At 44.4% G+C, this 20,000-nt stretch overlaps 1 protein-coding gene across 1 annotated transcript in view; it reads right to left on the bottom strand.

Moving 5' to 3' along the window:
- The window catches only part of lrp1ba (low density lipoprotein receptor-related protein 1Ba), a 199,114-nt gene that overhangs the window by 160,147 nt on the left and 18,967 nt on the right, over nucleotides 1–20,000 (bottom strand). Inside the window, 7 exon segments of the mRNA XM_042702858.1 lie at nucleotides 1,502–1,687; nucleotides 6,330–6,494; nucleotides 7,022–7,102; nucleotides 12,784–12,900; nucleotides 15,044–15,332; nucleotides 15,844–16,063; nucleotides 19,566–19,746. Of these exon segments, the coding sequence (XP_042558792.1) occupies nucleotides 1,502–1,687; nucleotides 6,330–6,494; nucleotides 7,022–7,102; nucleotides 12,784–12,900; nucleotides 15,044–15,332; nucleotides 15,844–16,063; nucleotides 19,566–19,746 (1,239 nt within the window).

Raw genomic sequence — 20,000 nt, 5'->3', positions numbered from 1 at the left:
TGTGTTTCTGTGTGTTCCTGTGTTTCTGTGTGTTCCTGTGTTTCTGTGTGTTGTGTTTCTGTGTTTCTGTATTGTGTTTCTGTGTGTTCCTGTGTTTCTGTGTGTTCCTGTGTTTCTGTGTTTCTGTATTGTGTTTCTGTGTGTTCCTGTGTTTCTGTGTGTTCCTGTGTGTTCCTGTGTTTCTGTGTGTTGTGTTTCTGTGTTTCTGTGTTTTGTGTTTCTGTGTGTTCCTGTGTTTCTGTGTGTTCCTGTGTTTCTGTTGTGTTTCTGTGTTCTGTGTTTCTGTGTGTTCCTGTGTTTCTGTTGTGTTTCTGTGTTCTGTGTTTCTGTGTGTTCCTGTGTTTCTGTTGTGTTTCTGTGTTCTGTGTTTCTGTGTGTTCCTGTGTTTCTGTGTGTTTCTGTGTGTTCCTGTGTTTCTGTGTGTTTCTGTGTGTTCCTGTGTTTCTGTGTGTTCCTGTGGCCCGACTGCTACAGCAATGTGCTAACAACACCAAGATCATGGGTTTAACACTTATGCTGATGAACATGTACATCTCTACTGCACTGTACTGAAGAGCACCGATGAGAGACACAGGACCCTCCTCTAGCCCCCCCCCCCCCCACACACACACACAAACCCACACACAAACCCACACACACCACTAACTCACACACACCCTCCCAGCCTCCACCTGATCCATCCTGGGCCGAGAGAGCCTCTGACAAGCCAGAGGCCTGCTCAGAGTTAGAGACATGTGGCTCCTATTCTGGAGAGTCCTGAGAAAAGCAGCCTAAACACTCCTCCTTGAAGTCTCGTAAATAGTGTGTGTGTGAGGAAGAAGAGAGATGAGACGAAATGAGATGAGACGAGACTCTGGAGATGAAATGAGCTCTGAGCTACGAGGTGAAATGAGCCCATAAAACCCCTGGGCTGCATATTTTCATTTATACCCAGACACATGTAGTTATCTCAGGAGGGGACAGTAACGCATTCCACAACGCAGGTGTAGGTGCACAACACATGATAACTGACAGTGAACGAACAGACATTTACAGAGGTGCACAATACATGATAACTGACAGGAAAATACTGACTTCACTGAAACACGTTCAGTTGTTGAGATGTGGTGGCAAATGCATTTACATTTCACATTGACTTTTATTCGTTTAGCGCACACACACAGACACACACACACACACACACGCGCACACACACACACACACACACACACACACACACACACACACACTTCTATCCAAAGCAAGCTGCAGTACAGCACTTTCTCCTCAGTGTGGTTTTATTAACAGAATAAAAGATGAAGTGTTAATACATCGCTCACTCTTCTACATCAATCGTGCGGATCCTCATTGTCACGGCCTGGGCAAGTGGCCAACTCTGGAAATGTACTGGCACAGATCTGGGATCAGTGCACAGCTCCAGTCAGCAGCAGTGTGGGGAATCCTCCAGCCAGGAAGACAGGGCAGGGCAGGGCAGGGCAGGGCAGGGCAGGGGGGCACGTACCTGAGAGTTTACAGGTGAACTTGGCCTGGGGGTCACAGACGCGGCGGGTGCCTTGGCAGTGTGTCTCGTCGCTGGCATCCTCGCAGTCCTTGTCCCCATCGCAGCGCCAGCGCTCAGGGATGCAGGTGCCGTCGGCGACGCAGTGGTACTCCCCCTCACCGCACTCACTCACCGGAGCCGTGGCCACTGGGGTTATACACACACACACACACACACACACACACACACACACACACACACACACACACACACACACACACACACACACGGACAGTGAGAGAAAGAGAGAGAGAGAGATCAGTATTCCTTTGAAACACATCCCCGCTGTTCGCTGAAGGAGCTCATTCAAGGCCGTCTCCCTGAGGAATGTCTTCCTCTCAGGTGAGCCCATTCATTTCACCCTGCCTGGCCGGCTGTCAGCGTCCCCTGCCACAGGTAAACATCCAGCTCAGGTGAACCCATTCATTTCACCCTGCTTGGCTGGCCGTCAGAGTCCCCTGCCACAGGTAAACATCCAGGCCAAACATCTCCATGATTAGCATCGTGGGACTCGGCCAGGAAGGGCTGACATTTCTACCCAGAGGTGGCAGTGTTACCTGGCCGCTGTGCTGGCGCGACGAGGGGGCAGGCTTGTGCCAGCCGTGCTGAGTGAGGTTGGCACAGATGCCCCTGTCTGTCAACATGGGACAGAGGAGGAAGGGAAGTGGGGCAACAATAAACCTGGCAGGAAATGAATGTGTCTTTCACTCTATGTCTCTCTTTTCCAGCTCGCTCTCCCTTCTTCTCTCACTGTGGCAGTCATGTGGGTACAGACTGGTTGGACAGGAGCGATTTGTGGTAAAGATGGCCATCTTAAATTCTCATAAGGCCAAGAAATGGATTTGAGAACTATGTTAAGGCCTTTAGTGGTGACAAGAATAGTGGTTGAGTCTGGGTTTTATTGATAAACGGACAACTTGGCTCGGTTCCGGGAAAATGGTAGCTAAGCTAGGCTCTGATAGGCTTATATTTGGCTGCTGATGTAGGTAGGCTAGGCTCTGATAGGCTTGTATTTGGCTGGTGGTGTAGGCTGATTTGTTGTTGGTGGTGTGTGATGGTTTTTACATAAAGACAAAGTCAGTCTCTTTCTTAATATCCTCATCTGTGTCTACCCTGTTCAAGGTGTCTCACTCTTTCTGTTTTCTGTCTTTACATCTTTCTTTATTCCTTTCTTTATATCTTTCTTTCTCTCACATTTTTTCCTCTGTCTTAATCTCTCTTTCTCTCTCTCGCTCTCTCTCTCTCTCTCTCTCTAACCCTACCCCTTTCTGCCTCTCTCTCACAACCTCTCTCAAATCTTCCCGAGCACAAATTGAATCGCCAGAAGACATTCTTCACCCAGATTAAAAGCCCTCCACCTCATCAGTGACAGCAGGCTCTGTGAACAGGAGAACAGGAGCCTCACTCTCATGTCCTAACAATCTCAAGCAGCCCATTATCAACCTAAATGTGATTAATACACCAACCGACAAGAGCCATCCTTAGCGTGGGATAGCGTAGGATAGGAGAGCACGTACTGTACTGCTTCCTGACAGGAAATATGTGTTGTCTTGTGGTCTTAACAAACACCCACACAGTCAATTTTCCAGTATCATAAATGTTTAGTCATACAAAACAAAATGAAAATGAAAAACAATTTAACAAATCAACAGAGGTTCATCAACCCGTATATCAGTTATCAGATAACATATCATCATGTCAGCCAGAAGCATACATTGAGCCCACTGAGAATCTTGGCTGAGGGAGCTTGCTCGCTCTCTCACAGACAGAAGGTCTTTGGCTGACCACACAGCTGGGATGATTAGAAAAGCTGGGACTCTTCACAGTGAATGAGGCCCTGAGAGAGTGTCTGAGGAGGGAGCCTGATGGATGGTGTTCACAGCCCGGTGACAAGCCAGTGAAATGTAAGTGTCTGAGGAAGATCAAAGGCTTCAAATCCAGCAGGGTCCCTCCCTTACCAGAAGAAAGCCCTGATTAAACCCACTTAGCAACAGAACACGGCGTCAGGCGCAGAAGCCTCCCAGCTCATATATTATGTGTAAATCAATAGAGTGGCAAACCCCTTTATACAGTGTGTGTGTGTGTGTGTGTGTGTGTGTGTGTGTGTGTGTGTGTGTGTGTGTGTGTGTGTGTGTGTGTGTGAAACATTTTTTTAAATGTTCTTATAGGATCAGTAATGGTTGAAGCTTAAAGCTACAACTCAAGCCTAGCGGATTCATCTCCACCATGTCAGGACTACAGCTGTCACTCTAGATATGTGCATGTTTTCTCCCTGTCTTGGGATGTGCTCAGCTACAGGTCTCTTCAAAGGACCCTTGTGAATTATTGCCTTAAAATAGTGACCACCTGTAGTACAACTGATACAAAGTAAAAACGCTATGAATATTATACTAATAATTACACCCCACTTCTCTTTTGGCAGCGCCTACTTCACAGAGACATGTGGACATCTATGTGCTTTCAAACTCTGATCAAATCATCAGCAGCTGTTCAGACCCATCTGTTTAAGTGATTTATGCCGAACTAAAACAGAAACGTCACGTAAAAGTTAAAAAAAAAGATTTTAAGAGTTCAGCTCACTAACTGGTTTGGAAACTGTGGGAAGAAGCCAGATCAGATACAGTCACAGAAACTAAATTACAATTAAGGTGCTTTGCTCAAAAAACATGTCCAGGTATATGCTCACAGCATGTCTATAAACAACAACACATCATTTGTGGTAGAATCAGAGAAGTATTCTTCTTCTTGCCTCTTATTCTTAAAAACTTAGTTTTTTTTCTTTGTGTTGTTCTGTGATTTATAAAGGTTTGCACTGACAGCTATGACATAAAGGTTTGAATAAGCACTCCCAATGGAGAATGATATGAAACAAAATAGGATGTGTCTTTTTTATCTTCTTCTTCCGTTCTACTGACAGTGAATACTAGCTGTTGCCTAGACCTTCTGATCATACCCCAAAGCACTGATAGCCCACTTTAGATGCAGAGTAGCATGGGAAAGTTGACTGATTCAACATTTATTGTGGCGTCTTTGCACTGCTCTTTAAAAATAAATACACAGCTACTCTCTTCAGCAAACACATTAATGTGTCAGTGCGTGTGTGTGTGTGTGTGTGAGAGAGAGAGATAGAGAGAAAGAGTAAGAGAGAGAGATGTGAAAACAGAGAGTGAGACACCTTGAACAGGGTAGACACAGATAAGGATGTTAAGAAAGAGACTGAATTTGACTTTTTGTAAAAACCATCAAACATCAACAACAACAAATCAGCCTACATCACCATCCAAATGCAAGCCTATCAGAGCCTAGCCTACCTACATCACCAGCCAATTAGAGCCTAGCTTACCTACATCACCAGCCAAATACAAGCCTATCACAGCCTAGCCTACCTACATCTCCAGCCAATCAGAGCCTAGCTTACCTACATCACCAGCCAAATGCAAGCCTATCAGAGCCTTACCTACCGTTTTCCCTGGAACCGAGCCAAGTTGACCGTTTATCAATAAAAGAGAGAGAGAGAGAGAGAGAGAGAGAGCCCATATGTATATCTGTATCTGCATCTGTATATGTGTAAAGGCAAGTCGGAATGCATGCATGTCAGGGTGGTTGTGTATGTGTATGTATCCTTTGCATGTTGAGGTTGAGTTGAGGGTAACTGGGTAGAGATTGCTGGCTGATGTCGGAAAAAAATTGCAAGTTCCACAGTGCATTGTTGTGACGGCTATGAGACCAGACATGGTGTTGAATTCTGAGTGTGAGCGCATTGTTTACGTTGAGTTAAAGATTCCCTTTGAAGATGCAGTTGAGGTAAAATTTGAAAGGAAGAAGCTAAAGTATGTGGAACAGGTAGCGGAAGCGAGGGAACGAGGTTGGCAGGCACACAAAAGACCAGTTGAGATAGATGTTAGAGGCTTTGTAGCTAATAGAACCACAACCCTTCTGTTGGATTTTGCGAGCTAGCAAGTGGTTGTAGCAAGTGGTCCTGAATTAACCTGTACTGAGATATGTGAAATCTTGTCGAGGTATGCTTTGAGGTGTATCTGTTGTTGTCTCTGGTAGTGACAGGTGTCCTAACCCATCATAAGTATGCAGGGGGATTAGCCTGGGACAGCAGACACCACTGTTGAGCCTTCTGGAGGTGTCGCGGGTCTAATTCAATGAAACACAGATGAAAGGAAGGTGCCTGCTTGGAAACCCCAGTTAAATGGCGACAGTGGTACAGGAGGTAGAGAAGTCGTTTAGTAATCAGGAGGTTGCTAGTTCGATTCCCTGTCGAAGCGTCCTTTAGCAAGACACTGAACCCCTAATTGCTCCTGATGGGGTGTGCCATCAGTGTAAATGTAAAAAATGTGTATACATCCTTGTAAGTCGCTTTGGATAAAAGCGTCTGCTAAATGACTAAATGTAAATGCTCATGAAGGCAACTTTGTTGTTGTATCCTGCTGCTCAGGTTCTGTTGTTGTGTTAAGCAGTTGTGGGCTACAGGCAGTTGTAGCATGTTGTTCTGGGAGGAGAGAGCCTTTATGGATCCCAGGAACAGCAGGTGGTGTCAGTTGTTGGGTTAGGGTGTTGGGTATGAGTACTTGCATGTGAGAGTGAAAGGGTTTCACACTTGATTTTTTTTCCAACCTTGATTGTCTGTAGATGACGATTCGCGCTAATTTCTTTGGATTGGCTGCAACCAAATTTTGCCGTGTTACGCCTCATACGTTAAATATGTCTATGCATATAAATCATTTGTGTGTGTGTGTGTGTGTGCGTATTTGTGTGTAGTACATGTGTGTGAACTGACCTGTGCCCTTGCATGTGCCGTTCTCATCGCTGAGGTCTCCGCAGTCGTTGTCCCCGTCACACACCCAGTGCTCTGGGATACACTTCCCACTGTGGCACTGGAACTGGGCGTTGGAGCAGGCATGGACGCAGCCCAGCTCATCGCTGCCGTCCCCACAGTCATCCTCTTCAGCCCCGAAGGAGAGGCAGGGACACACACACACACACGAACACACACACACACACACACACGCGAACGCGAACACACACACACACACACACACACACACGAACGCACACACACACACACACACACACACACACAGACACACACACACACACACACACACACACACATATAGAATAGTAATTACTAATGCATTTTGGCTTCATGCAGTCCTGGAGTCAGAGAGTGCATACTAATATAATTGCTATACTTCACACTTCAGACATGACAGATAAAGATAGTCCTCCATCTCAGATATTCTATTTTTTTTTTTTTATTTAACAGCTTTTTCTTGGTCTCAATTCACTAAGAGAGACCTGTACCTTGAACCTGAGAGATGTGCTTCTGGAACTGTACATATGGGGTTTAATTAAACAAGCATGTGTGTGTGTGTGTGTGTGTGTGTGTGTGTGTGTGTGCGTGTGTCTGTGTGTGTGTGTGTGTGTCTGTGTGTGTGTGTGTGTGTGTGTGTGTGCGTGTGTTCTCACCTGAATCGCAGTGCCATTTCACGCTAATGCATTTGCCATTGGAGCAGCTGAACTGTGTGAGTGGTTCACATGTAGGGAAAACTGGAACAGGAAGAAAAGGACAGAGAGTCTTAATAACAGGTTAATAACACATTTATAGCAGATGCACTGACCCTTAATTACAAGGCAATAACATATTCCACTTTGCTAGTTCATAATCAGGTCATCTTATGATAAGCTAAACACGGAGAAGGGTTTCATGTGATTATTATCAAACCATGACGTTTATGCACAGCTTTGTCACATTCAGGAGTCTTACTCCTTTTCCATTCACAGATGGTCAAATACAAGCAGTGGAAAACCAAGACATGGTGGAAAAATATAAAGGATAAAAAAAAGTAACTGTACTGCACAGATTTAGGAAATCAGGACTTCATACAGTTGGCGACACCTCTGCCATCCCTAGAGCCCAGCTTGAGCAGATTTGGCCCAATATGTTAACACACACACACACACAGCTGACGCGGAGGCTAACTCGGCGTAGCGGCACAGCCCGCAGACACTCCAGCGTCGACGGAGACGGAGCGAGAGTGCTTTTCACGGCGGCCGCGCACGCAAGCTCACTCTCTCGTTGGGTTTTGATTTAAGCAAGCCGAGCGTGAACTTTAATTACCCCGCGCGATGTCGGTGTTTGTGCCCGGGCAGCGAGGCGGAGTTAAGCCTCACCATAGGAAACATAAATGAAAATGTACTGCTACATTTCACAGCTGAGCCTGAACCCGAGCCCGCGCCTTCTGAGCCACAGATAAGACGTGTGCAGCCGAGATGCGAGCCTCAGATTTACTGCTCGTTTTATGCACGTCCTTTCTTCCAACACACAAGGGAAGAAAAAAGGAAGCAATAGAACTTTTTTTCTTCCTGTCAGCACTCATTTGAGAATCTGCAGCGAGATGGGACACTTTAATGCCACTCTAAAGACAGAAATATGGCCTTCCGGAAGGCACAGTGCAGAACAATTACAAAAATTCAGACTATTAAAGTAAAAGGGATATTTAGAGTGTTTTAAAACTTTCTTTTTTGCCGATTTAGTGGTTCTGACAACAAAAGAAAACTTTGTTAAAAGAAATAGATTTCAAAGGTTAATAGCCAATAAAAAAAAGTTTAATAACAGTACCAAAGATGGACATGGACATGGATGATATGGCTAACACAGTATGCGCACACCATTGCAAAATGAACCCCCAGCCCAGTGTTTCAAATGTGCGGACATTTGCATGAAAATGTAATCATCTTGGTTGCCCACACAAATTAGCATTGTTTAGAAAAGGCACTGAGGGCCACGTACGCGTTTCTTAAAACAAATACCACACAAGACTCAATGCTCTCACAGAGGCACCCTTGACGAAACACAGTGAGGCGAAACTTAAAACAAATAGCACACAACACTCAATGCTCTCACAGCAGCACCCTTGACGAAACACCGCGAGGCGATTCATTATTCAGGGGAAATTTAAATCCTGGCTCTTGTGACATCACGTTTAATTTCCTTGTAATTTAACAAATTAAATATGCATGGCCCCTTGCTTCCTCTCAGTCGGCCTGGCAGTGTGAACGCCTGCAGTGTAGACCTGCAGGGTGGCCTGCATGTTAAATTAAGTTCAAGCACAGACTCTATAAAGCAAAGCTTGAAAAAAAAATATGACAAAGGGCCATATTTTCAGCACTGAATGAAGAAAACAACAGCTTTCTCTACCCCCTCTCTCTCTACCCTCTCTCTTTCTCTCTCTCTCTCTCTCTCCACATTCCCTCTCTTGCTCATAATTAGAGAAAGTTCTGCTCGCCTCGATGCAGTGTTTTATTGGAGTAATGATTTTTCAGGGGGGTAATCTGTCCCAATCGTCTTGTATATAATTACATTGCTATGTACCCCTTACATTCATACAAAAACAAAATGCCAGTATGGCAATACCAGATGACAAATGGATTATGTTTGACCTATAAAACACCTCTCTAATTGGGCTGATGCTTTCCAGATCATGTCTGCACCACGCAATATCTTAGAATTAATATCACATGGATTATCGCCTCTTAAAATGCGATCCAGGATCCCTCTGTCACAGGACTGGTGTAATCCTTTACAAACATCAAATAATATCAAACATAACTAAAGTATTTTCATCTGACCTTGTAGTTTAGGGATACCTTTACATTGTTGTCACTAGTGTACCCTCATTGTAGCTTTGTCTCTACTAAAGGAACTCGGTGTCCTTCCAGGCAAAGCCAGCAAGGTCAGACGGAGAGAGAGAAAAAAACTGCCGTGTCATCGTCTCTCCCCAAACCGCTCTCATAAATGCGTGAGTCAAGCTGCACAAAGGCCACAGCATTGTGGCGGTCCATGCCAAGGCCACTTGCTAATTGCACTGGCGAGTGCTTGAGAGCTCCTCGTCAGGTCAAAGGTCAAATAGAGAGGCACCGCGCCCGACCTCCTCATTAGAGTGGGCGGCTGCTGTCTTATTTACAACGAGTGGCGGAGCATCGGCGATGTTCAATTACAGCGACCCAGGAGCCCCTGCCGACTCTAGCTTCGACCCAGGGGCCCCTGCCGGCTCTAGCTGGTTATGGGTGGCAGGGGCTTTGATATCCTAACAAGGTTTGAGGGTGTTAGGAAGCGTGTTTAACCCTCAAAAGGTTGGCTCTCAAGGTGTCTCACAAAAACAAAAGCTCTAATGCAACCAGCCGTAATGATTGGCTGAGACTGAGCAGTCCACTGTAGGGGCTTGTATTGTAAAACTGTCCAAGGAAGAAGGTGTGTGGTAAGAGGTTGGTTTCAACTGTGTTGGCCATCTGCTGAAGATAACGTAAGTTTCTGCGACAGGCACCCATACTTGACAAGACTAGATTGTTGAAGTCAACAGTCAATAAGTCATGATACTTGCAATGGTATGTATGGAACAACCAACCAACAAGGAAGGTCATGTGCTCCAGTCAAACACACTCTTGTCTTTATTATTGCTTAAGAAATATATCTATTACGGGGGTGCTCAACTGTAAGAGAAACATACACTACATGCACTACAGGACATGGTTCCTAAGCAAAAGGAAATTGTTATTCAATATATACACATCTGTCTAGGACAGGGGTCGGCAACCTGCGGCTCCGGAGCCGCATGCGGCTCTTTAGCCCCTCTGCCGTGGCTCCCTGCAACTATTATTTTTTATATTTCGTCAACTAAACGAGGGGCCGCAATTGCGCTACCGTGAGCCGCGCGCTGGACTCCGAGTCGGGGGTGGGGGTGGTGGAGGGAGTTGAATGACAAAGCTCCGTTGATTTTTGGCCTCTGCATGTGGCTAATCAGTAGGATCTAAATATTTAACCGGTGGTATGTGGCATCAGGAAGTACATGCCACATGCAGGAGGCGGGACATGCCAGTAAACCGCCAATCAGCAGCTTTGCCCATTGACAGCCAAGTGCACGAACGAATACTGAGCGAGAAGTGTTTACAGGATTAAATTAACGTTCGTAGTCAAAATGTTATTTAGCTGCAAGCTAATAAATGTTGTGGTAGACCTACCGTGTGTTGAATATTAAAGTTTCAGTACGTATAACATTATAGTTTGATGAACGATAACAAGCTCCTTTTACAGTCAAGTAGGCTATTGCTTTTACCATATGCATTTGGAGTCCTGTCCATCTTTGGATCCACATACTTATGCGAGCAGATTTTCTCAAATATGAACTATGTAAAATCTAAATATCGCTCGCGCCTCACAGATGTTAGCCTGCAATCCTGTGTAAAGATGAAAGTCACGTCCTACAGCCCCGACATAGACAAGCTCAGCAGTGATGTTCAGAAACAGAAATCACATTAAACAGGTGAGAACACTATCATTTAATAGGCTATTATTTTGCACAAATATATACAGTATATATTTTAGAACCTGAGCTGTGTGTTGTTTTTTTCATGTTCAGACTCGATGGTTGATTGCTGTAGGTGGCTGAGGAAAAATCAAGAGGATGACAACAAACCTATGTTTACCTGTTTATATGTTCTATATTATATGTTCTATATGTTTATACTTATTATACTCGTTCTATATGTTTTATTTATTTCAAAGTTATTCATCGTTAGAACAGCAATAAAATGTTCTTCAACAATTTTCTCTTTTTTGTTTTATAATTTCATAAATGCAACAAACTAGAGATCTTTTACAGTGTGTCACAAAAAAAAAAAAATGTGAAATGAAAATATTGTTATAAAAAAGAATATAAACAGAAAATCCCTCATATTATCAGGGCCGCTCCTTAAACCCACACATTCCATGGGGTAGCGCAATTACGGTACCGTGCGGTGCGCCGTGGATCCTCATGAGTCAGCGTCTTGGGGGGGGGGGGGGGGGGTGAAAAAGTTTGCGGCTCCAAATGATTTTTTTTTGGTGGGAGAGATACCAAAATGGCTCTTTTGATACAAAAGGTTGCCGACCCCTGGTCTAGGAGCAAGCTCTAGTGACCTTCAATGTCAAACACAAACAAACAAACACATTTCCTTTCAAACACACACAGCATGGAATTGAAGTGATTCACAAATCAACAAGTTTCAGCAAATACAAAACACCCTCTATACATCTATATAAAGCTCTATATACTGTATCTCAAAAAGATTACATAAAGCTAGGCTTGACGTGAACAAAAGCCCCGATATGTGGCCTTCAACAAGAACAGCATTGGCCCACCGTACACCATAGGACTGTTTTTAAAGAGGCCTCCACTCTTTTCCCTTGAAGAAAAAAGGAAAGAAGCACGCTGACCTGCGCTCTGTGTATTTCAAAATGTTTTATAGCCGTCTGCTGAAAAGCCCCATATTCCGTAAGATGTGTCTCCACAAAGCACCGGAGCCTGTGAACTTGCACAGACCTCACCTTCTGCAGCCTTCTGCCACAGACTTCAAACCCGTCAAACAGCACTTTAGATCCCAGATTTAACATATGGATGTACCCAGACCCTCAAGCTATTACTCATCACTCAAAGCATTCCTGCATTCCATTCTTTCTATCCTCACTCTTTTTTTAAAAGTTTCCTAAAATCTTTTTTAAAAAGGACAACGTCTCTTAAACCACTTAGTGCTCCCAATACAGACCATGGCTGGGTGTTCGCTTTCATGTTCTTCTGACCATGTTCTGGCCATCCATGAGGCCAAAAAGAAAGTAAGAAACACCAAAGTAAATGGGGCTTTTCATTTGAATGAATAGAATAAATAGAAAATTAATTAACATGAAACTCACTACATATATGTCCTATCTGCAAATGATCACCATTCAAACTCGCCACTTGCGATTGGCTTGCCTCTGCTAACAGCTCCAAAACATGTACGTCGCATGCACTGCATGTGTCCATCACTCAAAGTCACTGCATGCTAATCCCATCTACATGAATTGCTCATTAGCCTGTACTGCATGTTTTACCCAGTCCCCTTCACCACATGTTTATGAGGCCCATATCCATTAACTGCTCAGTGTGACCACTTGTTATTTGTGTTTATGTTTATTTGTGTTTATGTGTATTTGTGTTTATGTGTACCTGGCATGTCTGTGTTGGCAGCGCCAGCTCGCCCCACACGTACTGTATGTCCCATCCACATGGACTAGTCAGTCTCGGCAACATGTCGTTAGCCTGTCCTGCATGTTTTTATCACCATATGTCTGAGGCTCATTTTCATTAGCGGCTCAGTGCGACCACTTGTTCTCCGCTCGTAGGCACCTGCGTGCGTTCAGCGCTCACACTCACCACAGGACGGTGGCTCGTCGGAGTTGTCGCCGCAGTCGTCGTCCCGGTCGCAGGCCCAACTGACAGGGATGCAGCGCCCGTTCAGACAGGGGTATGTGTTAGCCTGACAGGTCTGAGCTAGAACACAACAGATTGCACGCTCGCATTGAGAAAGAACACTACAGGTTGCATGCTTGCATTGAGATAGAACACAATAGGTTGCATGCTCGCATTGAGATAGAACACAACAGATCGCATGCTCGCATTGAGATTACCGTGCTGCGCTATCTTAAAAGACAACAGATTACATCCTGTTAAGATACATCCTGTATATATCATATGAAATTTCATTAACTTATTTTGTCTTCTTTCTCATTTAAGATCAGTGCTTCTGACATGCAGACATCTGGATGCAATTTAACTTTGTCTGGTCTGCTTCCTTTTTCGGCTTAACCTTTTGCTGCTGAAGATGCTGAGATGAGGAAATGTCATTATAATTTACTTGCTGAGGGAGAAACTTTCCCTAAGAGTTGCAAAAAGTTTGGAAGGCTCATAAATACTGTCTCCATTGTTACAGCTATATTACATTATATCATCGTATCACTGTATCATCTTTTGGAAAGTACTGTCCAAATATGAGCTGTATTCTTCCCATATGATTCATCCGGAGTTCCACAATGGTGCAGTTTCCTACAGAGTCAGTGTCATCCACTGTGTCAGCACTCGGCCCAAAGCATTTAATACCAGACTAAATTCTATTAATACAAGACTAAAGGCGTTTCATACCAGACTAAACGCTTTTAATACCAGACTAAAGGCTTTTTTATACCAGACTAAAGGCGTTTAATACCAGACTTTGCTGCACACACTCACACTCACACACACACAGATACACACACACACACACACACACACACTCACACACACAAACACACACACACACCACACACACTGGAACACGGTGAGAGAGAGCACCTCTGATGGAACGGAACAAAGCCTGCTAAATTCGCCCCTCCAACAAGTTGTGTCTACCCCCCACCAACGAGCCCCGTGTTTACCACCCCCCAACGAGCCCCGTGTTAAATCCCCGTTAAACCTCATGTCTGCTTATCTCCGTCAGCACAACACAACATGAGGTGTGGAGTCATGGAAGTTTGATGACGGAGTCAATATTTAATACTCGTGACAAACAGGAGACGGAATGAAGAGACACAATTGAGATACAAGTTTCGTAAAGCCAAAAGCAACTTTGGATCTACACAAAAGTTGAATCCTTCCAAAGGTTAATCTGTTCGTTGTACTGTGAAGCAGTGTGTGTGTGTGTGTGTGTGTGTGTGTGTGTTGTGTGTGGGGTGGGAGTTTGGTTGTGTTTTTGTGGGTTAAAATTGATGCATGGCCCACACACTTTATCGCTTTCATGAAATATTCACTACCAGTCGTGCTGATGAATTGATAAAATCAGACTCAATGAAATCATGTGGCCTCTAACTTTATATTTTCCCACAATATTGTAAACAATGTAAAGAGCAGAATAGGCTAATAAACTTATTATGGGATGAGCTGCAATGAACAAAGGAACTAATACCACTGGATGAGGAGACCCTTAAAGCCGAAAGGTATCCTATGCTAACAAGATCCACCCCACCATGACACATAATTAGGAGTGTTTCAAATACCACTGAGCGGGCCCTACATTTCTAAGCGGTGAAGATCATGAAAAGCACACAAAAAGTGCTTACGGCGAGATCTGTTAAGGTTAAAATTTCCATTAGCGAGTCAGCTCAGAGAATGTGCTGAGTGTCTGCGAGACGTTCTAATTAAAACACCACGCTGGCGTCACAGGGTGGCATTTGTTTTGTGACATGCTCTGCCCTTTGAAAGGTGAGCAGGATCTCAGGATCTCAGGATCTCACGGCGGAAGCAGAGGTGAGGCTGACAGGACTCAGCATACATCACAACAGAGAGGAAGGAAGCAAGAGAGAGACAGAAAGAGAAGATGTAAAAAGAGGGGAAGAGAGAGAGAGAGAGAAAGAGAAGATGTAAAAAGAGAGGGAGAGAGAGAGAGAGAAAAAAAAAATAAGAATGACATGTAACGAGAAAAGTACAGAAAGGAGGGTTTGAGATACAGGAATTAGATATTGTTAAATACATTTGTTATCTTTTTTAAAAATAATTGATTGAATTGAATAATAGAAATAGGGTAAAACAGAGTGAGAGGGAGCGAGTGCTGTTAAGGAGAGGAAAGACAGAAAAGAGAGACAGGGAAAGAGAGAAGACAGACAGTTTGAAAGAGACAGACGGGTATAAGACACCCAGGGAGAGAGTAACAGACAGGGAGAAGACAGAAAAAAATGTAATAATAACAAAAAAAAGTGTTCACCTTGCTGGCTTTGAGCATCATACACTCTCAGTCCAAACAGTGGAGGCCTCTCACTCCTCATGAGATTCACATGCCCCGTCTGCAGGTTGAGCTGGAAGATGGACCCGTTCATGTAATCCGTCCAGAACACGTAGTTCAGATGGTGAGTGATCCCGAATGGGTGGTTGACTTCTTTACCATTATACACCACCTGAACACGGACAGAGTGTTTCAAGTGAGCAGTGTTTCACCAATTTTGGCACGACATAATTAGAATGAATAATTCATCAACATCAAAATCTTTGAAGTCTTAAAGCTCTCTATTTCTACCACAAATGTGTCTTTAAGTCCTAATCTTCAATCTTAAAATGGGTTTTATACTCTCAATAATTCAACAAGACACAACAAGCACACTTCACTTCATAGTTAGAGAGGCTTCTTTACTAAGAAAAACCCAGAACAATCAAATCAAAGTCTCCGAAGTGTCTGTTGATGATTGACAGCAGGGGATGCAGACGTTTCAACATCAAGCCACCGTTTTCATCATCACAACGTAACATGGAAAGGTTAATTCCAGCATCAGGTACGCATTTAAAAAAGGTCCCCATTTTCCTGGATCTTGATCTTTTCCCCGTCAATGTTTCCCTTTGTTTACCAACGACTAAATAAACAATGCATCACAAACGTAAAATAAGAAAGCACTCACTCACTCAGCTACTGACCGTTCTGTGGGTGCCATTGAGGAAGATGCGCTCGATGTGGTCGTAGTAGGCGTCGCACCAGTACAGGGCGCCGGACGCATGGTCCAGGGCCAGCCCGTTGGGCCACAGCATGTGAGACGTGACGAAGATCTGGCGGTGTGACCCGTCCATCCACGCCTTTTCGATCCGACCGATGCTGTCGTTCACCTCGTCCTCCTCCCAGTCTGTCCAGTACATCCAGCTGGTCAGAGGGCAGAGACGAAGAAACAAAACAATGTGTACGTCAGAGGACAGTCAGTCCGTGAGTCTGTCTATCGTCCTCCACATGGATTTTTTTTTATTCATACAGTTTTATGATTACATGGTAATCTCATTGGACGGTACGGAAGAGTCCAACCAACCCTTTGTTCTTCCATGAGAACAATGGAATCCCTCTGAATCTGAATCTGTGTCCATGGGAACAATGGAATCCCTCTGATTCTGAATCTGGGACTCGATCCCTTTCAGGTCTCAGCATACAGTTATTACTGTTGACATCACCACCGTGTTTTCAAAGGGAAAACGACTCTATAGGCTGCCTACGAGAGGTCTATATGGTATAATGCCTTTAAACTCAGTCACTGCCTTGTTGAAACTGGCTCTCCCTAGACAGACTGAGTGTGTGTGTGTGTTGGAGGAGGGGTGAGTAGATGAGCTTACCGAGAGGTTAATTACTCAGTCAGTTCATTAACAGCTGCCTCTGTGCACAGGACTGGTATTTAACACACACATACGCCTCAGTATTGAGCTACTGTGGCCAAGAGGGGATGAAAAAGAAAGACAGAACCTGAAGCCATGTAATAGCATAATATGGAATATAACTTAAAGGTGCTGTAAGCGATTCTGATTCCAATAAATGTGTTGTCCAATTCTGCAAATGACTCCTCTCGTTCCGCAAGCTGTCTGTTCTGTGTGTGATCTGAAAATAAAGAAAAGGTCTCCGTACACAGCCCTGGCTCTGTAAATAGGAAACAAACAAAGTGGTTCTGACCGAACCACACAACAGTATTCCAACCAATCAGAAGCAGGGGTTGTTCGTGCTCATGCACAAGACAAAGGGTGAATTTGTTAGGCTGTTGAAATATCAAAAATGTTCTCCAGAATCGCTGACTTCTCCTTTAACACAACACGACACAACACAACACAACACAAACACAAACACAAACATCTCACTCACATAGTGCTTTCAGTTTACACACAGGAGCATGTGGTCTTTCATAAGCATGAAAGTGCTTCTCATGACTTAACCAGTTTAATCTATTTCGTTCTTTTCTTCTTCTGCAAAATGTAAAGGTTGTTGTTTAGAAACCATCACCCCCCCCCACCCAAAAAGAAGAGAAAAAGGCCAGCGGCAAGGTGTTCTCCTGCCTTCTCCAGACTCCCATTATCACCAGGCACATCCGGCTGTGTTTTGTGACAGGTTGGAGGGAGATGGAGAAGGAGTGGTGTGGAGGCCCAGCGAGAGGGGCAGGACACACACACACACACACACACACACACACACACACGGAGAAGGGGAGCATATCTGTCTCCCAGCGGGTCCCGCTGGCGTCCTGCTGGCGTCCCACTGCGTCTGGGTTTGACCCCCGCTGAATTATGCATGGCTGGCCTCTGTGACTGACAGCTCCTTCTGCCGGTTGAGAAGAGAGAACGGAGAGGAGAGAGCGAGGAGTGCGGTGAGTGCGGTGAGTGCGGTGAGCGCCCGAGACGAGACAGCTGCCGTGGCGGGGGAGTGGCGAGAGCTAATCCTGTGTCTTATCGTGTCAGGCCAGGCAGGAAGTGACACGGAGGTGCGCTGATATGACAAGGTAACAACGAGCGCAGATAGACGGGGGGGACAGGATGTTGACGAGCACCAAAGGAACACAGAGTGACTGAGAGGAGAGGGAAGGAACAAGTCCCTCAGGTTTACCTTTGTGGGGTGAACTCTTATCTGAGCATTTCGCTTAAGGGGTCTTGCACGTCATTAACATGTAAGAAGTCTTGTGGGGCCAAGCCTGACTTTGGCACTTTTTGATGAGAGTTCACAGTCTGGAGATGACTTGAATGCCGTTCAGCTCCTACACGGAGGGGACAGAACACTTGCCCACGACTTGCTAGAAAAGCTTTGTGGTTTCTGATTTAACCTGCACCACAATTTTAAACTCCACCTTCATGAGGTGCCTGGATTTAGAGTCTTTAAAATCCACAAATGCTAATTACACAGTCCACATTTCAACCACCCTCGCCTGTGGCTGTCTCTAGACATATTGTAGAATATGTCTTAGTGTATTGTAAACTGTGTCTAATATGTGCATTATGTCTAGGTGTATTGTAATATATGTAAGAATCACACACTGTTGAACAACCCTTAGGAAGTGTAGCCCAACACGAAACACTGATACAAAGCTGAAGTTTGCAAAGCAACAGAGCTGAGAAATTCCTAAAATATTTCCAACACAAAAAGTGACATTGCTTCCTCTACAGTGAAAACCTCAACCACACACCACACATATAAAGAAATTGCTGAAAATCAGACAATGTTAAGAACTGCTTTTTCCCCTATTTTTTTCTTTTCCATTTTTTTTTAAATTTAAGCCTCTTATATCAGAAGCGAATGCTTCCTAGGACTGCAAGGGCTGCAATTTAGCGCATTACAGTCCTGACCTGACCTAGGTCTTTGCTTTTGTCCTCTCAACTTTCCTTACAGTAAAAGGCATGCAGATCTATTCTGAAAGATCACTCACGCATACACACACACACACACACACACTTTTTACAGCAAGGCCATTACTGACAAAATGGCAATGGCATTAGCAGACCTCTTCCACAACAGAAGCCATCACGCTTCGCCCTGAAAACCACCACATGTATTCCGCGGGCAGAAACATCATGTAACAACATGCCTCTTTCATCAAGCTGATCCTTCCAGCTTTATAGTGTGCAGAAACATCATGTAACAACATGCCTCTTTCATCAAGCTGATCCTTCCAGCTTTATAGTGTGTGCTGCATTAAACATGTCCCTGAGCCACCTAAAGGACTACGAAATGCAGAGACCATGAGTGTATGAAAGGTGCCCTTGTCTATGCCAATAGCAACTATTTGCATTTAAATCACTGCCTAGTTCTTTCATTCGAGACTCGTTAACTATCTGCTTTTAATCTGTTAAAATACCTCATGAGCCTTCAGCTTAGGTGTTTCTGTCAACCCGTGGAAGGTTACTGGATAACTGTTCAAAGGCCATATCATTCACAACAGAGACAAAAGAGAAATGATTGGGGATTACATAACACTGAGGCTGAAGTGAAAGGTTCTGAGTTCAAAGTCCTGAGTTCAAAGTTCCCATACAAAACTTCTGTAATGTTCTTCTCTCATAGCAAGTAGGTGTTTTGCCCAAAGCTGACAGCCGTAGATAGAGTCTCATTCTTTAGTGAAAGATTCTATAATAAGCACTTGTGCCTCTCACTGAAAACAGGCAAACTGTATTCCAAAGGACTTTTTCCGATTGATGTGCGTGACACCAATTACTTTATTGATCTTCTGTTGGTAAAAATGACCTTGCACGAGTCGTGTGCCTTGAGAAAAAGAATTACCTAATTGCTTTTGAAAAATGATTGCCTAATTGCTTTGAACTTTATCCAAATATGTATTGTTAAGTTGATGTAACTGATTTCAATTTGATCTAAATTGGTATTGTATTTCCAATGGAAGAGACAAGCGTACCTGTTGAGTGGGTCCACTACGATGGCCCTGGGGTGAGTCATGTCTCCTTCCAGGAGGGTCTTCCGGATCTGGGCCGCCTTCTCCAGCCGAGCCACACTGATCGTCTTCCTGTAGCCGTCGTTGGTCCAGTACAAGTTGTTCCCGATCCAGTCCACCGAAATCCCCTCCACGTTATCAAGGTCTGCGAAGCCGGATGGAAAACAGTGGAGAAATTAAAAACACAGAGCCGTTGCCGTTATCTACACTTGATCACCGTGGCGACAGTGCAATCGATCACTGTCCCCGAGTCCCTGCTTATGTAATTTAGACCTGCAAGCATCAGCATCTCCTCTGTGGCACATTTATCATTGGGAATAGGCAAGACACAAGCCCTCCCCATGCAAACAATGTTGCTTACACAAATACATTTGGGCATTAGAGGTTGACTTAATCCAG

The sequence above is a fragment of the Clupea harengus genome, chromosome 21 (genome assembly GCF_900700415.2).
Source record: "Clupea harengus chromosome 21, Ch_v2.0.2, whole genome shotgun sequence".
In the NCBI taxonomy this organism is placed as follows: domain Eukaryota; kingdom Metazoa; phylum Chordata; class Actinopteri; order Clupeiformes; family Clupeidae; genus Clupea; species Clupea harengus.
This window is presented reverse-complemented; position numbering and strand designations above follow the sequence as displayed.